The 21,060-nt window shown below is 40.5% G+C and overlaps 1 protein-coding gene across 1 annotated transcript in view; it reads right to left on the bottom strand.

The window, feature by feature from the left end:
- Positions 1-19,272, bottom strand: part of LOC109917991 (presenilins-associated rhomboid-like protein, mitochondrial) — a 24,883-nt gene extending 5,611 nt beyond the window's left edge. The window contains exons 1-8 of the mRNA XM_048604473.1: positions 18,990-19,272; positions 17,352-17,492; positions 11,968-12,016; positions 5,744-5,839; positions 4,786-4,935; positions 3,050-3,120; positions 1,713-1,814; positions 513-610 (exon numbers count right to left, since the gene is read on the bottom strand). Of these exons, the coding sequence (XP_048460430.1) occupies positions 513-610; positions 1,713-1,814; positions 3,050-3,120; positions 4,786-4,935; positions 5,744-5,839; positions 11,968-12,016; positions 17,352-17,492; positions 18,990-19,070 (788 nt within the window). The 5' untranslated portion in view covers positions 19,071-19,272. The remainder of the gene's footprint in view (positions 1-512; positions 611-1,712; positions 1,815-3,049; positions 3,121-4,785; positions 4,936-5,743; positions 5,840-11,967; positions 12,017-17,351; positions 17,493-18,989) is intronic.
- Positions 19,273-21,060: the final 1,788 nt, after the last annotated feature.

Raw genomic sequence — 21,060 nt, 5'->3', positions numbered from 1 at the left:
CTGGATGAACACAGCAGGCCAAGCAGCATCATAGGAGCAGAGAGGCTTTTTCTGATGAAGGGTCTAGGCCCGAAACGTCAGCCTCTCTGCTCCTATGATGCTGCTTGGCCTGCTGTGTTCATCCAGCCCTGCACCTTGTTGTCTCTGTAAGAATATTCCTGCTTTGCTTATTACTTTGTTAGACCCTTTCTTATTTTTTCAGTTCTCACTCTTACCCAACATTCTTCACCCAAACTTGTGATCTATTGACTAGCCACTTATAGACCATAGCTGCTTCGCCTCACAACTAGCTTGACTGATCTTTAATTATCCATCAAAAGATTACACTGCTGGTCGGCAGAGTAATCCACAAATAACTTCTTCCATAATTGTCTCTTGAACCCAAGATCTCCACACCACCTGAAGAATCTTTCACTACAATATCGTGACACTGATAGACTGATATGCCCACTGAACTCTTAGCACAGTTTTAAAGAAAACAATTGCGAAAGCTTAAGTGACCCCAGACTCACATTCCAAAAAATGCACCACCCAAGTGAGCTGCGTGGTCGAAAAATCTCCATCCCAGAAGCAGGCCAGTTGTATCCATAGCTATAATTGCTTTTAGAGCCTGCAACAGATAAAACCAAATGTAAACACTACTGCAAATACCCATCTTAGCTGCTCATGGTTATATTTAGGAAACAACAAAAAAGATCTCAATGTTCTTAAACATTAAGAACCAACTCAAAATGTCTGTTAAGTGAGGAGTCATTTATCTATTTTTATGCATGTTAGATTTAGGGCAGGACGTTGAGAGAAATAAGATGTCAGTGGCAGTGCTTAAGGATCAGATAAAAGTAATGAAGTATAAAATCATGTGTGCGTGAACACTCTTGAGGTGCTGTGTTGTTGGGTTCAGGAAATCTTAGCTACCTTAAGTGGCTCCTGTGATGGTTCCACAAGACTCATCATACATGCCCATTCATTTTGGAGGAGAATGATATAAAAGTACAGATACAAAGCATAGATTCAAAGAAGTATGGCCACTGTGTAGGTACATTGTATAAATATTTATATGGTATAATAGCTGTCTCTTTGGAGTACTAAGTGAGAAAAGACAAGATCAGAACCCAGGAAGAGAGTTTGCAGGGTGGTGGGGCAGAGGGGGTACGTCTGAGTTTGGTGTGGGAGAAGATAGCGGAGGACTGCAGGAGAAGGGAGCGAGAGAGAGATTTAGGCTTTATTGCCCCCTAGTAATAGGGGCCCTCAGTCTGGGGAATTACCCCGTTCAGCATCCCCTCTCCCCACCACTGAGTAAGCGCACATGCATAGTTGCCTGCAAAACTACCCCCAGTATTGAACTACAGAATGGCTGTTGCCTATTTTGTTAAGTTGAAACTGGCGCAATGTATGTACATTTCTTTTGTCTGCAAAAAACAGGGCTCTAAATATTAATACACAGCTCCCAGCTTGCACAAGTGTGTCATACTGAGAGCCTGAGTAACAATCTTAAATTGATCGTACAGTAATTAAAAAGCGTTCCTCTTTACATTGATACTTCTTGCCAAAGTCCTGATGAATGCGAGAAGGAAAGTTTCAACAAAATGTGCCTTTATTTAGCAATATTCTCTATTTCTGACAGCATGTGGACAATGACTAGATAAATACAACCCACTTTTCCACACATTGGATAAACTGCACCACACCCAGAAGGTGTATCTGAAACTTACACTGCTGGCTGTGAAGGTGAACATGGGCAGCAGGATGATGGCCAGTTTCGCTTCAGGCATTTTAGAGCAGACTGCAGCGAGGACAGCCATTATTGCACCAGACTAGTGTGAAGAAAAGACAAAACAGTAGGTGAGAAGAAAAAAAAGTCAGATCCGCATTTGCAAACTTATCTGTACACAATGTGATGAAAATGACCCTGACTATTTGTGAATGCCTTACATCACCAGGAAATACATACTGGAATCAGGACCACATCCTCTAATACAAACAATGAGAATGTTGTTTCAGCATGTCACACAGAACTTTGTGTTTAAACTTCAATCCCCCTAACTGAATCAATGTGATTCAGAAAGCAATGACCGGGTGGAGGGACATTGGAACAGTCAAGCACCAAAGATCATACAGCCATCCGTTCCACTATGACGAAAAGGGAAGAGTAACAGGAGCATTAAACTGTTAAAAGTTCAGAAAGATCCAAACACTGAATGTACAGTTTACGGTTTAAAAAAGCCATGTTGTGCCAACTACGTTGGGAAACATGACTGAAGTAACAAAGTTAATAAGAAGGTGATGAGTCAGGACTATTGGATTTGATACAGGATAGAAGAACAAGCACTAGAAACAGACAGAAGGTTAAAATAAAGGTTTACTTCACCAAGAGGTGGGGACAGGGGAGCTTCAGAATAGTTCACTGAGAAAGACTACAGATTTCTTTAGGATCTTATTTGACATGTACCTTGCAGGAAGATACATTGTTGATTATCACTGTTGGAACAAAAGGAAGGTGGACTAGATGGGTCTGCTTTCTACCAGCCTTGAGGTTTGCAAAGTTTCACAAGAATATCTTTTCAACACAGCTGTTCACAACAGAACATTGCAACATAGCTTTAGCGCCCAGGACTTTCCACCATACTCCATCTCATAGAGACTTATAAAATTCTAACATGACTGGACTGGGTAGATGCAGGGAGGATGTTGCCGATGGTGGGTGTGCCCAGAACCAGGGGTCACAATATGAGAATTCTGGGTAGATGATTTAGGACAGAGATGAGGAGATATTTCTTCACCCAAAGAGTGATGAGCCTGTGGAATTCATTACCACAGGAAGTAGTTGACACCAAAACATTGAATGTATTCAAGAGGCAACTATATATAGCACTTGGGGTGAATGGGATCAAAGTTTATGGGGAGAAAGCAGGATTTGGCTATTGAGTTGGATGATCAGCCATAAATGTGAAGAATGGCGGAGCAGGCTCGAAGGGCCAAACGGCCTCCTCTTGCTCCCATCTTCTATGTTTCTGTAATTTAAGATTTTTCAAGTTAACGGGACACTTACAGCTCCAAGTGATGCTCCTAAGCGGCCAGTTGCAGTTTTGTACATATAACTGGCAAACGTGGAGATAACACCTGGAACATCACAAGAGATAAAATGCAATAATCATCACCAGCTATTTACAGAGACTGCCAGTTAAACAACAGGGGAAATTGCAGGAATGAACTGGTCAAAGAAAACTATCAGAACTTAGGTTTCCACTAGAAACATTTAAGTAACATAAATCCCAGAAGTACAGAGAGCACTAGAGTTAATCCAGGACCAAAACTTACAGAACAACTGGACAGAATGAAAGAATGAGACATAAATCATCTCACATAAATATAAATCTACATTCGTCTGTTGACATGATAAATAAATAATATGTACAGGCCACAATTCCACTATTGTGCTGCTCAACCTTGGCCAGGGTATAAATGGCAATTCTACAATTAACCTCAGCATCCTCGAGAAAGGAAGTGGAACCCCAAACCTACTGCTATACTGTGCCTGCTCCCTCAAGTCCACCACTATTATATGTTCTGTCCCCTCACCACTGGACTCTCTGGTCACTGCCTTATATATACTGCCTACAGACAATTCTGCAGCAAATCATAATCAATGTAAAAGACTTGATTCATCTGTCACTAGGAATCAGTGCATTTGCAATGCTTATTTGCATTGTTTATTCTTGTGATGAATCTTTCTGTACCAATAAGTAAACAATTCTCTGCTGGCCTTATGGAAGATTTCAGACCTCGTTCTTACCCTAGTTGACTCACTGATCAGCCAAATCCTGCATTACTCTGCTGTACTGTGATACTTGCCATCAAGTCTCTATGTGACAAATCATCTATTTTCTGGGACACGAATAAGGCTTCTGATTAAAATAGCACCTTTTCCATTTTCCCCAAGCTGTAAATTTTAAGTTTTATGCCTATCTTAATGTTTCAAGTGATAATCTAGCTATTCCCTGCCCTAGGTCTAAGCTCTCTTCTTGAAAACATGGTCGTGAATCCAAATATTTTAAATGTTCATATTCCTTTTCAGAATCTGCCACAATGCCCTTTGAAACAGCATTCTATTATAGGTTCTTTCAAGAGTCCATTGCTACCAGTCTTCCAGCTGATGGCTCCTCCTAGTTCTTTCCTTTAGCCCATTAACTCAGGATTTCCTTTGGGCATTGTATTTTCTCTTCCATCTGCCCCACCTCTAACTTATGTCAGATGCAGTCCCAGTCCTTTTTAATCTATTGATACTCTAGTACTCAAATGTCTTGTCCAACCTCAAATATCTCACAACGATGTTGCCTATAAGCATTTTGGATTTTACCATGTGCGCCAAACACAATTTATTGTCAATATTCCTTAAAGCAATCCTATAAACTTGCTCCAATAATTGAATCTTGCTGTTGACTTTAGACAAGCATCGCACATTCCAGACAGAATATCAAAAAAATCAATTCTTATTTCAATGCTAGTCTCCACCCTTTTCTATGTTGGTTCTCTTGTTAGTCTTCGCTCTGACTTTTCCTGCTTGCTTTTCCAAGATCTAAATACACCAGTGGCACATATTTTCCTCCTCCTCACATTTTTTTTGAAACAAAGGTTCATTGTACCACCGCCTACCCTATTCAATTCTTGCCCAGGTCTCCAAAACAAATGCCTTTCTTACACAAATGTACAGGGAAATATATTATCTTAAAGAACAGTTTACTATGTTCTACCACTGATTGGAAGTTGTAGTAGAGAAGTAGTTACCTGCTGATAGGTAGACAGCCATGAACTGCTCCTGCCCGAGAAGTGAGACTATACTGGAAGAGAAACTCCACAGCACGTACATGTTTGCTGCCATGTGAAAGAATGAGTAGTGGCTGAAGGTCGACAGCACCATGGGTAAGCACAACGCCTCTTAAACAAGAAGAAAAACTGCCCATGAGTTACTGAATGGTCAACACCATTCATTCACCACTAACTGAGATAGCAGGGTCACATGTATCTTCAATATCAGGGTACACTTATATGTACGGTGTAACTTCAGCAACACAGTGCAGTTATACTGTAACTTCAGTAACAAGATTCATGTACACTACATAGAGGTACTGCATAGACTGACTGAAACACAAAGGAAAGCTCATGGCCCCCGTACTAGTGCTCCAGTAGCAGACCAATGCTTATTGCATTTTTAACAAAGAATCTCAAATAAGATATTTTCTTCAACAGATGCACTTAAAAGCACTGTACTACTTTTCAATCCAAATGCTTCAATCTTTACATAAACTGAAGCAATGGGGTTCAGGCCACTGTCATAGTCCTGAGCAGATTTGAAAGTTTGCAACAAATGGGTACCTCTCAAACGGTCCTAAATCAGTTCCCATTCCTAGGTAATCAAACCAAAACGCCCCAATTGAGAGTCTACACTCACCAGTAATTCAGTTAAAATTGCTTCAAATTTATTTCGTATAGAAACCACACAGGCAACAGTATTACAATTCAGTCAGAGTTGGATTAATTTTTCCGTCCCTCCTTCATTATCAAATTTTTGGCACTGTGTAATTAGATAACATGTAAAAAAAAACCAGTGTGTCTCTCTTTTCAAAAGGTACAAATATCAAAATCATGTAAAGAATCCCACAGGGAAGCTTGGAAAGGAAACTGAAAATGGCTGTAAAATCCTGATGGGCATAAACTATGAATCCTGAATATTTGTCACACTTACTGGAAGCAGGATTAGATGTGAAATATTTCACCATGGTCCGCTGCATTGATGGAACTCGCCACAAACAGAACACTAAAGCATTGGCTGCTATAATCCCTGCAAAAGAACAGAACAAACAGACTGTGAGGCAACTTAATTGCTGAGTACATTAAACCAGTAAATGGCATCCAAGAGTACTTAAGATATTAGGCAGAGGTATGGGTCAGGAGGGGGATGGTGGTTTGGTATGGGTCAGGAATTAACAAATTTCAAAGCACATAAGGCAGCTCCTACGAACCAGGAATGTTTGACAGTTTAAGCCAGTATCCAAAAACTTTCACAACTTTCTATCATAAGAGTGAATCAGTGCAGATGCATTCCAAACTACAAACTCAAAATTCTGAAATAACAGATCTGTTTGTGTCAGGAGGAAGAAAATAGGATTTTCCTCTGGATTAGTCCGCGTTTTTTGCTGTTACTCAGGGAAAGCAGAGATGAAACATTAGCCGGGGATTACTTTAGGTCTATGCCTGCTTGTACAGCCGGACCAAACTCCAGGCACTACTTTTGCCAGACACTTGTGGAGGTGACTGTAACGGCTTAGTGGCATTGTATTCAACACTACCTATCAATATTACTTCTAAACCACAGGTCACTATTATTCATACCTAAAACAACAGATAGCCCCTATTACCAGAAGATGTGTTACGTTTAAAAATTTGGAAACACACGGGGCAAGGTGGTTTGGTGATGATCAAAAGACAAAATCTACAACAGTGAGCTTAACTGATGCCGTAAAGCCTCAAAGCTGTTGGCACAGCTGAGGTTTACAGGCTGAGTCACAGTATTGAGTTGAAACAGTGCTGGAGTGATCAATTTACAGACTGACAGCAGAGTGGGAGGAATTGCAGAATGATCAATGGACAGACTTACTGCAGGGAGTGCAATCAGCACAGGGGTTGTTCATGGAAAAATCTGCAACTGATATAGGCCTTAGTGACGAATGGGGCCACACTATAATTAATTGCATTTGAAATTTTTTCAGTTTTCACAAAGGTTTTACACCCAAGATATTACCTCATCTATTCTCTCCACTTCACAAATGACCTCTTCAGTAGGATAACACAGGGCAGCTAGTGAATGACAGCTTATTCAAGAGGGAATACCTTCAGGAGCTTACAAGAGAATTTATGAAAATGAAGGAAAATAATCCAGGATCCAGGAGTGGATTAAAGAACATTAAAGGCCAATTTCCTACAGTTACGGCTTGCATCCAAAGTAAGACTATAAGACCATAACATTGGCCCCTCGAGCCTGCACTGCCATTCATGATTTGATACTCATGTCCACTTGCCTGCCCTTTTCCCACAACCAATAAAAATCTGGAATCTTAGCTTGCATGAAAAATATCAAGCTGAAAAAAATTTAAGAAATTTATTTTGAAACTTCTCTGCAAGTTCAGTGTTTTGATGTCGACCATAAGATGCAGAAGACTGAACTGGCTTAGACCTAACCATCCACACAGGGATTCTTGCTCTTACATCCCTCGATGTGTTACAAATTCTCTGGACTCTTCCAGTGCCTCATCCACAGCAGTCTGAGCAGATTGTGGCGTTAACTGCACCAACAACACACTAATTCAAAGATGTGCACCTTAGGTGGATTAGTCATGGGAAATGCAGTGTTACAGGGATAGGGTCTGGGTGGGATGCTCTTCAGTGCTTAAGTGTGGACTCGATGGGCTGAAGGATCTGCGTCCACACTGTAGTGATTCTATGTTGTAAATAGATGGGCTGAGGAAGGCTTGGCCCTGAATTGGTAACAAGTGGTAGTCTTTAATCAGGGAGGGTACTAAAGGAGGTCTTACCAAGGAAGAAAGTAGCTCAGGTTTGGGAAGAGGACAAGAGGCAGCCCATTGCTGGGACAAAACAGAAACAGACTTACAACATTTGGAGGTAGATCTGCAGCAGGTCCACATTGGTGAAAAGGAGTCAAAGCAGAGCTAAACAATGGGGAGACATGGCGCAAGGACTGGGAGGAATAGGAAATTAACAGTCTGAGAGCTTAGGAACTGCAGATGCTCAATATCAGTAGCAAGTGAAACCGGTAACTTGACTGGACTCCTGTAGTCTGAGGTGGAAAGTTGATCAGAAGCTAATCAAAATCAATGTTAAGATAACATAGATGGAGAAACTGTTGCGACAGGTTCAAGAACCAGAGGACAAAAATTCACTATGGGTAATTAAAGAACCGCAAGTGATACAAGAAACATAGAAAATAGGAGCAGGTGAAGGCCATTCAGCCCTTCAAGACTGTTTCGCCATTCATTCCAATCACAGCTGATCAGCCAACTCAGAGTCATACAACATGGAAACAGACCCTTCGGTCCAACTCGGCCACACCAATCAAATTTCCCAAACTAAACTAGTCCCACTTGCCTGCGTTTGGCCCATATTCCTCTATTCATGCACCTGTCCAAATAACTTTTAAATGTTATAACTGTCCCTATATCTACCACTTTTTCTGCAAGTTCATTCCACAAAAGAACCACCCTGTGTGCGAAAAAGTTGCCCCTTAGGTCTTTTCTAAATCTTTCTCAAATTCTCTTAAAATTATGCCCTCTAGTTTTGAACTCCCCCATTGTAGGGAAAAAGCCTTTGCTATTCACCTTATCTATGCCTGTCATGATTTTATAAACCTCTATAAGGTCACCGCTCAAACTCCTATGCTCCAGTGAAAAACATTCCAGCCCGTCCTTATAACTCAAACCCTCCAGTCCTGTACAACCTCAACGTGACTTCCCAACTCCTATACTCAATGGTCTGAGCAATGAAAGCAAGCAAGTTAAATGCTTTCTTAACCACCCTGTCTACTCATGATGCAACTTTCAAAGAACTATGTATCTGACCCCCTAGATCTTTGTTTGATAACACTACCCATGGCTCTACCATTAATTGTTTCAGTCCTGCCTTTGTGTGTTTTACCAAAATGCAGTACCTCACATTAATCCAAATTAAACTCCATCTGCCACTCCTCAGCCCATTGGCCCAACTGATCGAGATCCCTTTGTAATCTTAGATAACCTTTTTCACTGCCAACTATACCACCAATTTTGGTGTCATCCACAAACTTACGAACCATTTCTCCTAAATTCTCATTTAAATCGTTTATACAAATGACAAAAGTGGACCCAACACCAATCCCTGTGGCACACTGTTAGGTCACAGGCCTCTAGTCTGAAAAACAACCCTGTACCACCACCCTCTGTTTCCTACCATCAAGCCAATTATGTATCCAATTAGCAAGCTCACCCTGAATCCCATGTGATCTAACTTTACTAATTAGTCTACCATGAGGAACCTTGTCAAAGGTTTTACTAAAGTCCATGCAGACAATGGCTATGTCTCGGAACTTGTCAATCTTTTTGGTTACTTCCTTAAAAATCTCAATCAAGTTTGTGAGACATGATTTCCCAGACACAAAACCATGCTATCCCTAATCAGTCCTTGCCTTTCTAAATGCATGTAGATCCTCTCTTTCAGAATCACTACCAACAATTTACCCACCACTGATGTCAAATTCTCAAATCTTTAGTTCCCAGGCTTTGCCTTACAACCTTTTTTAAGTAAAGGCACAAAAGGCACAATCATTAGCCACCCTTCAGTCCTCTGGCACCTCACTTGTGGCTGTAGATGATACAACTATTTCTGCTAAGGGCCCCGCAATTACTTCCCTAACTTCTCACAATGTCCTGGAGTACACATGATCAGGTCCTAGAGATTTATTCACCTTTATGTTCTTTGAGACCTCCAGCACTTCTTCTGTAATGGGACTGTTTTTAAGACATCAATATTTAGTTCCCTAGCCTACATTTCTTTGTCCGCAGCAAAAACTGATGCGAAATATTTGTTTAGTATCTCTCCCATCTTCTATAGTTCCAATCAAAAACCTCGTTGATTTTTAAGGGACCCTATTCTCTCCCTAGTTCCTCTTTTGCTCTTTAATGAATTTGTAGAATCTCTATGGGTTATCCTTAACCTTATCTACCAAGGCAATCTCATATCGCCTTTCTGCCCTCCTGATTTCCCAGAACATTGAGCTACCAGTCCTGCCTCTTCCTCGGACGAGTTTCTGTAATAGTTATGATGTCCCAGTCCCACGTTCCCATATATGCCCTGAGTCCATCTGCCTTACCTGCAAGGCCCCTTGCATTGAAATAAATGCAGTTTAATTCTTCAGAGTCACCTCATTCTGACTTGCCCTCACCTGCTTTTTTGAATTAACTTGCTCTTTTTTTAAATTCAGAACCATTCTCATTTGTCTTTCTTTTCTCTCACTACTACTTAGGATCCCCACCTCCCTCCCTATTAGTTGAAAGGCTCGCAAATAGCACGAGCAAATCTCCCCACAAGGACGTTCGCCCCCTAACAGTTCAGGTGAAACCCATCCCTTTTGAACAGGTCTTTTCTGCTGCGGAAGAAATCCAATGATCTAAAAATGTGAAACCTTGCCAACTGCCCCATCTCCTCAGTCACTGATTTATCTGCCCTACCTTCTTATTCCTACTCTCACTAGCACTTGGCACCAGAAGTAATCCAGAAATTACTACCTTTGAGGTTCTGCTTTTTAATCTTCTACCGAACTTCCTATATCCACTCTGCAAAGCCTCAATTCTTTCCCTAATTATGTCATTCTTATCAACGTGTGCGACAGCTTCCGGTTTCTCACTCTCCTCTTTGACAATATGCTGCAAATGTTTTGAGATGTACTTGAAACTAGCACCAGGGAGGCAACATACCATCCTGAATTCACACTCATGGCCGCAGAATCTCCTGTCTGTGTCCCTGACAACAAAGTCCGCTATAACAATTATTCGTCAAACACCACTTAACATAAAATTCATTCTTTGTGCCCAAGATCTGGCTGCCATTTCTATTTTCCACTGAGATACCATCCTCAACAGGAGCCAAAAAGGTATATCTGTTTGAGAGAAGAATAACCACAGGAGACTCCCGAACTACCTTCCTACGTCTCCTGACAGTCACCCATCTAGTTCCCACTTTTCCCCCATATCTTTTGATCCCTTTAGCCCCAAGTGCTATATCCAACTCTTCCTTGAAATTATACAATGTTTGGACACAATTGCTTCCTCTGGTAGTAAGTTCCACAGGCTCACTACTTTCTGGGTGAAGAAATTTCTCTTCATTTCAGTTCTAAATGGTCTACCCTGTATCCTTAGACTGTGACCCATGGTTCTGGACTCCCTAGTCATTGGAGCATCCTTCCTAAATCGACCCCGCCTTGTCCTTTTAGAATGTTATAAGTTTTTTTTATGAGATTCTCCTTCATACTTCTGAGCACCACTGAATATAGTTCTAACTAATTCAACTTCTCCTCACATGTCAGTCCCACTATCCCAAGAGGGAAAAAAACCTCTTTTACACTGCTCGTGGTTAGAATCTTGAATGCAGAGCCTGACAGTTTGGTGATGGCAGATTCAGTCATGCCTTTTGAAAAGAATTAGATAATTATCTGCAGGGAAAAAACAAAATCCAGGGTTACAGAGGAATGAGTCCAGCTCTGTTGGTCTTGAAGAGAGTTGACAGGGACATAAAGGGCCAATGGTCCCCTGTGAATTGTAATTATTATAATGATTTTACAGGTTATAACACATGATAAAGATCAGAAGACAACACATCTGCAGGGCTCAATTCAGGGAATTCAGGCATTGACAGGTGACGCAGATCAGAATATCAGATCTGTCGATATTTTCTTTTGAAAATTATATCAGATGAAATGTGTTATATATGGCTAATCCAAATGTTTTTTGCAAGGCTATTAGAATTGAATGACAGCACCACCATGTGGTGTCAATGGCTAGCTGCAAAACTATATAATTCACTATGATCATCTGCAGTGGCAAATATTGCATTTACCACTTCTGTTTTACAACAAAACTAGATTTGTACCTTTATACTTCCAGATAGGAATATCTTTAACGGGGTCCTCAATATTACTCATCCAAATGTTTGACTAAAGGAGATACTATTAAGTATGATCGAGTATCTAAAGAACCTGGAATATAATCTCAAAATAGCCCTTGTACAAGACACATAGAAAGCAACAAAAGCCCTTGAAGCAAATTTCAACATCATAATTGTAATGCCCGAGGTAGAAGGCTGTCCTAACATTGAAAACTATATTCTCAGTATTTCTCATTCATATCCATTGCATTTAACACAAACCTGTGACAGTCTTCTGCCCCTCAGTAAGGCTGTTCCACCACTGATTCACCTAAAACACAACAATAATTGAGTTTCAAATATGACAGCAGACTTTGCACAGTGATGCCACTGTATAGCAGCGTAGATGCATAAAATCAGAAACAGATGTTAACAGATCAAGCTAGTAAGCAAAGCTAGTGGCTAGTGGATTTTCGATGTCATCAAATCTGGGATCATCACTTTGAACTACAAAGAATAGGTTACTTTCTAAATGGTGAAAAACAAGAAACAGAAGAGACTCAAAGAGACTTGAGGTCCATGAATACATATCATTTAAACATCATGGATAAATACAAATAATATTCAAAAAGACAAAACAGAGTGCTGTCATTTCTATTAGAGAATTGAAATAAAAGGAGGTAGAATCAGTGCTTGAGATATAAAACGTTCTAGTTAGACCATTCCTGGACCACTAGAGACACAGGTTGTCCTGACTTTGAATTATATCTCCTTTCCTTCACTGTCACTAGATCTAAAACCTGGAACTCCTTTCTTTACAGCAGTGTGGGTTTACCTACCCCTCACAGACTGCAGTGGTTGAAGGCAGCAGCTCACCACCGCCTATTCCAGGGCAACTAGGGATGAGCAACAAATGCTGGCCTTGCCCATGATGGCTATATCCCATGAATGAATAAAAAAGCTCAAGGTTAGTAGAAATTTGGAAAACTCTTCCACAAATTGCTAATTGTTAATTAATTGACAATTATTAATTTTAATCCTAAACTTCATAGATCTACATTATCCAAGGACATTAAAGAATATGGAGCAAAGGTGGGTTATGTGTAGTTTGATTACTGAATTCATCATTGTTACCTCACTGAGAGGTAGCACAGGCTCAAAATATTAAATGCTCTTCTCCTGTTCCAGTGCTGCTATTGTGAATCATACAAGCTCATTAAAGCCGAGCCTTTTAATAACAGAAATTCTCTTATTAAAGCTTATGTCTCTCGTGTCCTAATTTTTTCATTAAAGCTCATCCTTATATGGTATTTTTACAAAAGGACATTCCTCTGATATCTGACTCCTTCACTATAACTCATTTCTCACTCATACCAATTGTCCAATCAAAAATCCCACCTCCAAAACCTTCCCCATCAAAACTCATCCCACTTCTATGCTCGCTTTTCCAACAAAGCTCAACAATGCTGTATCCTGTAACTGCTAAAGTACTTGTACCCCAATTCTACAACTGATGCCCACCATATTTGCATCCTAACTCCACCAATGAAACTCAGTGCTTTACCTCTACAATCAAAGCTTACCCTAACTAAACACCAACTCTAACCTCAAAACTCACCTGTATTGTATCTTAACTGTTCCATAAAAAACTCATTCCTATCATAGCCCAACTATCCTTTAATACAGAAAAACGTCTAGGTCATTTCACACAGGCATCATCTTCTCCAAATGACATGTCGGCCTTCAAAGTTATCAGACTTTATTCATTCTGCATGTTTGCAGTTTTAGGCTTTTAGCTCAGGTATTCTCAACAACATAGACCATTCCTATACGCAAGCCGCTGCTCCACAAAAACAAATTTCCAACCAATCTCTCGTAATACAGTCAGTCACAGTGTTGATTAGAAGACTCTATTATTTGGACTTCAGGAAGCTACAGTATAAACTTTCTATCAAATTGAACTGTCATCTACTAAACAGAATTAACAGGTAAACAACGAATACATACACAAAAGCCTATAGAGGTTAATGCTGGACCGAACACACCAGTTCAACCAATCCGTGTTAGACTATAAGACGTAGGAATGGAATTAGGCCATTCAGCCCATGCTATGCCATTCAATACGGTTGATATGCTTCTCAACCCAATTCTCCTGCCTTTTCTCCACATCCTCTCTATCAGGCCTCTCGGTATCCTGTAAGTTTCAATCAGATTCCCCTTTATCCTCTGAAGTCTGTCAAGTATGGGCCCACAGTTCTCAACCACTCTTCATATGACTAGCCTTTCGTCCCAGGATCATTCTCATAAACCTCTTCAGGACCCTTTCCAATGGCACATACGGACTCGCAATATTCCAAATATGGTCTGAACACCACCTTATACAGCCTCAGCAATACATCTCTACTTGTTTTCTAGCCCTATTGAAATTAATACTAACATTGCTTTTGCCTTCATAAATGCCAACTGCACATTCATGTTAATCTTAAGAGCATCCTGAACTAGGACTCCCTTGTCTCTTTGCATTTTAGATTTCCAAAGTCTTTCCCCATTCAGAAAATAGTCTACACCTCCATTCTTCCTACCAAAATGTATAACCTCACACTTTGCCACATTGTATTCCATCTGCCACTTCTTTGCCCATTCACCTAGCATGTCTAAGTCTGCAGCCTCCCCACTTCCTCAACATTACCTGTTCCTCCACGTATCTTTACATCATTTGTAAACTTAGCAACACTGCCTTCAGGATTTACCTTGCTTTCAATAGTCTTGTGCAAATTTACTCACTCTGTTCCCTTTTTGTTTATTTCCTTCATTCATCTATCCAATCCAATCACATTTTTTGACAAGTTTTCCAGCCTCAACAACTATCTCAGAGGTGAATTTCATAGTTTCACAACTCTCCTTGCAAAGAAATTTCACCAATCCTCTGTTTCAGTCCCTTGCATATCTATTACCCCTTGTTCTAGGCTCAACAACTGGGAACACTGTGATTCTATCCACCCTTTCATTATTTTTAACACTGCTATATTATCTTTCAATCTGCATTTGTTCAATACAAAATGACCCAATTAATGAAATCTTTCTGCAGATTCGTACTTTCTCAAACCAAGCAGCATCCTAGGTTATCTGTCTGCTACTTATTGTAAGGTCTTAATATCCTCCCTATTATGTGCCAATCAATACTAGCCTCAGTACTATAAGTGAAATCTCAGGGTTTTGTAAGTTCATTGTTACTTCATCATTACCTTTTGACTTTAATACTCTGTATCTTTCACGATTAAAAACTAATATTTCGCTAGCTATTCTTTTCTTTTAAGCCAGGCTTCATGGTTGGAGGTTGCCTTTATTACCCAGGCACTTGAACCTACATTCTTTCTGTTCACCCACAACACCGAAATTTGCCAAAACATAGCATCTCCTACTTACTGACAATAAATTTTACATGCCACTGTACAGCCCATATTCCCATCTCTTTACATCCCCTCTGCAGCCTCCTCTTGTTTTCTACAAATTAATATTTATATTCATTACACTTTAGCATTGGTATATTTTGTCACCATTCTCTCTTAACCTTTAGCAAAATCATTCACTTGTGCAATGAACAGCAGTGGCCCTATATTTAAGCTTCGTGGGCTCCAAGGACTGTTCTCGACCTCTGGATAATTGCTTTCAACTATTACCCTTGCACTTACTCCTTTCTAATCATTTTTATTCTAGATTTCCTACTAATAACTTCATGCCCTTTAATTTTCTGATATTTTGTGAATACATTTATGCAACTTAATATACAATATATCCATTGCATGTGTCAATTAATTTTAGATTTTTAAAGCATGATTTCTAATGTTTTCTCTTCATATAGCCAAATGGAAACTTCATTTTTAAATTATAGATACTAAAATGCTCCTGGTTCTAAATGGTAAACTGACTGGCCTGTAATTACCTGCATTAGCTCTGCCTCCCTTTTTAAAAATGGTTGCTAAACTGGCCACTCTCCAGTCCTCCGGCACATATTCATTCTCAATATAGCCCTGATATATAATGATACAGCAGGTGTAGAATAACATTAAAAAGCAGATCTTATCCTCACAAATAAAAAAAAATACATGGCTGAATGCTAAAATACTCAGCAAAACTGGATGCAGGTTTAATGTCCATTCATGTCAGAATCTTTGCTAAGCAGCTCACAAAGCCTTTGACCTATTTCTCGGGCCCCGGATGAACTCCATAACTGGGAGCATTCCTCCCCAAGAGGAACCCTAAATACACTTTCCAGTCCAATCAGAAACAAAAGAAATCAAATTAAGTTTCTCTCAATAACTACATTATGCTGACAAACAACTATTGTATCTCACAGACTTGGTTCTGAGCCTGGGGTCCAAATATCCTTTGAAACATGTCGTTGGTTCATTCGTATGGGAGGATGAAAGATATAAGATTACTTATCAGCTCTGAATTGGAGGTTGTGGGTTCAAGTGCCACTGCAGAAAAGGTCCAGACGGACGCTCTCATGCAGAGCCGAAGGAATCTTTCAGATGAGAAGCTAAGCCAAGGCCACATCTGTCTTTTCATATGTACAAACAGATCCCACCTCATTACATGAAGAACAGAGAAGTTCTCTCTGGTTTCTTGGCCAATATGTATCTAAGGTTTGGGAGTAGATTTGTAGCTTGGGTTGTGGGTGTTGAGGTTGGTTGGCTCGCCGAGCTGGTTTCTTGTTTCGCAGACGTTTCGTTACCACGCTTGGTAAAATCCTCAGTGCAGCCTCCAATGAAGCGTCGGTGTGTTTTCTTGCCTGGTTTTTCTCCCCAAGGATAATGGATATCCAAAGAATTGGGTCAAAAGATGCCTACATGGACAGCATCAGAAAGAGACTACACGCCCCGACACACTCATCACACAACTCTACATCAGAAACACATTGGAACTCACCACAAGACTCCTACGACCGCTGGGCATCAGAGTGGCACACACCCGCACGTCAACCCTATGACAACTGCTCACCCGAACTAAAGAACCCCTCCCCACCGTGGACAGGACCAATGTCATCTACAAGATCCCCTGCAGAGACTGCGAGAAACACTATATCGGGCAAATAGGAAGGAAACTAATAACAAGAGTGCATGAACACCAACTGGCTACAAAAAGACACGACCAGTACTCACTCGTCTCAATCCACATGGACAAGGAAAACCACCACTTCGACTGGGACAACACCAAGATCCTGGGACAGGCTAGGCAGAGACAAGCACCAGCATTCCTAGAAGCATGGCACTCCACGAAGCACTCTATTAATAAACACATTGAGCTCAACCCCATATACATTCCACTACGAAGGAAAACTGGAAGTAAGGCAATCCATCTCAATGGACCCCAGAGTTTAAAAACCAGGGGGAAAACACACAGACGCTTTAACATTTCTTGAATTCCAGCTTTCAATTCGCCGCACCTAAGCACATTTCTGCAGTTGAGATGGTGGCTTTGCGGTGACATTCTCTTAGGCTACCAAAGTGTTGCATCATCCTGCCTTCCCTTGCTGTGGCAATTCTAAAGCAGCTCATCTCCCGGGTAATAAAACCCAAGAGGGAAACATAATAATCAGGAGCTTATAACTCGAAAGAAATTTGATTTTTTTTTAAATGCTGTGACATTTCACAAACTTTTACCTGTTTCCTGATATCGCCAGCTTTGGGCGGGTGATGCTTTTCCAACCAATCCAATCGGAGGTCATTGAAGTAACTTTGAACTCTGGATTTGAGAGACTCATACTGCCAGATAGCTGCCACCCCGAATGAGGATCCTGTGAACTACATGAGTTACAGATCAGTGTCTAATTGATAACTCAGTTTAACATACAGCCCCATTGCTAGATTAGCCAGGTTTTTCCTCCTACCTTTTTCAACCTTGCACTGTTCTGTTAGAGGACAAGAACAATAGTGTATTTCCACTGGGTAAAACGCTAAGGTCTGTAATACACGTAAGACAAATAGCCCATGGTCTACAAAGCAAAATACCTGGCGAAGAGCCCAGGTCTTTCCAAAGGGGCAACATTTTCACACGGAGGGTGGTGCATGTACAGAATGAGCTGCCAGAGGAAATTGTGGAGGCTGGTAAAATTACAACATTTTAAAGGCATCTGGATGGGTATATGAATAGAAAGGGTTTAGAGGGATATGGGTTAAATGCCGTCAAATGGGGCTAGATTTATTTAGGGCAACTGGTCAGCACGGACGAGTTGGACTGAAGGGTCTGTTTCCATGATGTACATCTCTATGACTCTAAAGCTCTAAATCAACATGTCCCCTTGTCTCTGTCAACCTATTGAAAGTGAAAATGCATGATCAATACCCACCAGAGGTCTTTTCAAATTTACACACTGACTCCAATTAAGACTACAATTGAAAATAGGCACCATTTACAAGAACAATTTGAAACAGTAAAAAGTAAAATGACTGCTCAGACCAGGAGAGTTCAAAGTTCTGGGCAGCAACACAAGATGAACAAAGGAATTCAGGAATCTAGATGTAAAAAACAAAAGTTGCCCTCAAGTGGAGAAATCGCTCAGATGAACTTGTACAATCCTGTGCTTCTTTGTAACGATGACAGAATATGAAATAAATTACAACTGCAGCTAGGAACAACAGTGAGCAGATTCATTTGGAATAGTTTTCTGTCAGGTTAGAAAGGAGATACAGATCTGCAGAAAGTCAGCAACAACTCCCTAGAACACAATCTAATTTGAACAAACACAGGTTAAAATCCCCAAGGATGAATTGCAAAGGAGTGGACTGAGTGAGGTGTCTAAAATAAAGATTAATAGGGTAGATCACATTCAGTTCTTCCCTCCAAAGCAAGGGTATATCTTAAGAATTGAGCAAAACTGGTCAACAATCTGGAATACTTACTCCACACAAAAGATTTGTGAAAATATGGGACATACTACTCCAGGTACGGGCTCAGAATCTACACAGGCATGTAAAAGTAAAATATTTATTAGAAAATAGGGTATGGGAATTTGGATGGAAGACAGAGCTGCCACAGTCAACAACAGAGGAGCAGCCCACTGGGATCAATGGCCATCACCTTTCTCAAGTAAAATCGGACTCGGCACTCCAGGTCAGGGAAAGGAAAATGACCAAAAGTTTCTGATCGCTGTACAGTAATGTCCAGTGACACAATCTCCAGCCTCACATAGGAAGAATAGCCACTCGGGGAAGCACCCAGTTCCTCAGGAAATTATACATCAGTATTCCTCAGAGTTTTCAATAGAGGAGGAAATAGCATCCTCTTCAGTGTTAGCTTACCCCTACAGTAAACACAAAAGGTCTGACGAGCCTTCTAAACGAGCGTGATGATGATTTAGATAAGACTGGCTCATCCAGCATCGGGGTGAGGCTGCTTTTGCTTGTCCGATTCACACGTGAGGCCAAGTCTTTCAGAATCTTTTCGTCCGGCTCCACTTTCCGGGGTTCAATTTTTTTAGGTGTTTTTCTAAACCCACGCTTAGCATCCTTGTAGAAAATTAACCTGGAAGAAACGTAAATGAGATTTACATCGTTCAGTATGCTTCAAAAGGTTCACTGTACACACGTTGCAGCACATATTCAATAGTGACAGTATATCTGCATCAGCACCAAGTACTGGAATGGAAATGAGGCATTGCAAGAACTAAAGAAGCACTCCTGCCATTTTTGGTCAGCACACCTTCTCAGTTCATTGCTGAAACACAGTAAATATGCTCAGACAAAAATATCTAAAATGACCTGATGTGTAGATAACAGAATATGGTATTTTCCCTTCAAATGTCCCAACAAATTAAGATACCCCCAGCTATTTGACACAGAGAATATGTTATATCACTGTGGATTATGGAAGATAAAGACAAATCTCTTAAGCCCATTCACCAAACTGTAAAATTACTACAAACATTGATTTTGAGAATTAAGTCCCAATCATCTCTCCAGTTACTGAATTATTCACTTCAGTACAACTTGTACATTTGATTTTCCTGATCTACTCCAAATTCTGCTTTCTGCATTCTACATGACAGGATTCAGAAAGCAATGCAGAAACAACAACAGAAATTGCTGGAAAAGCTCAGCAGGTCTGGCAGCATCTGTGGGGAGAAATCAAAATTAACGGTTCGGGTTGAGTGACCTTTCCTCAGAACTCTGATTGCTGTCCACAGACACTGCCAGACCTGCTGAGCTTTTCCAGCAAATTCTGCTTTCGTTTCTGATTTACAGCATCTGCGGTTCATTCAGTTTTTATTCAGAAAGCAATGCTTCACCGTGATCACTGTCCTGATACCTACAGTGCACCGCATTAGAGGGTACTGGCTTCACAGCACATAAAGACAAAGTATATCACGACGTTCTTTCCAAAGCAAGAGTCACATTCCCCAAAACCTGATCTTTTTCCCACAAAAAAATCTCAGCAAGCAGTCTTGACCACCAAAAAGGGAAACATCTACTTCATTATCCGAAATTCCTCAGCAAGCCCGAAATGCAAGAAATTTGTGCACTACTAGCAAATGACAGCTCCACCATTTGCAAACAGAACAGCCTTTTGGGGTGCAAAATTTTGTCAAGAGTTCAGCTGGGCACAAATCCACTGGTGCTTTTTACGCGATTGCGACTAAACTTCAAAAGCACTTAAATTATCAATAAAGTACTTTGGGAGGACCCCAAAATGGTGGAAGTCGCTATATAAATGAAAGCTCATTCTGTGTTAAATATCTACATTTTTGATTAAAGGGTCAGTCTGTGAATTAGAGTCAACTATCACTATTTTATTATCAAAAAGTTGCGAATGAAAGAGTCACAGGAATGCCGTAAATTTTGTATGCATTTTTTTTTAAGTTTCTGAGCTGCCCTGAACATTTTCCAGTGTTGCCATGGAGATTTAAAGGTTTTTTTTATTCATACATAGGATGCAGGTATCGCTAGCAAGCCAGCATTTGTTACCCATCCCAAATTGGTTTTGAATTGATTGACGGTTCAGGCCATTTCAGAAGGCAGCTAGCAATCAACTGCACTAAGTTTGGAATCACAGGTAGGCCAGTCCAATAGGATAGCAGGTTTCCTTTCCTAAAAGACATTAGCGAGCTTAATGGACTTTTAATAAAATAAAACAGACTAACTTTTATTAAATTTCCAATTTTACTGAATTCAAATTTCACCATTTGCCATGGTGTGTTCAAAGACATGCCCCCAGAGCATTAACCTGGCATTCTGGATTACTTGTCTGATGACAATACCATTACCCCTAAGAACAAGTGGAGTATATGAAATTCTCCTACTGTGTCTGTGTGTCAACAGTGAAAGCACCAGGATTAAATAGCAAAGATAACACAGTGTGGAGTTGGAGGAACAC

Source organism: Rhincodon typus, chromosome 13 (genome assembly GCF_021869965.1).
Source record: "Rhincodon typus isolate 14 chromosome 13, sRhiTyp1.1, whole genome shotgun sequence".
Taxonomy (NCBI): domain Eukaryota; kingdom Metazoa; phylum Chordata; class Chondrichthyes; order Orectolobiformes; family Rhincodontidae; genus Rhincodon; species Rhincodon typus.
This window is presented reverse-complemented; position numbering and strand designations above follow the sequence as displayed.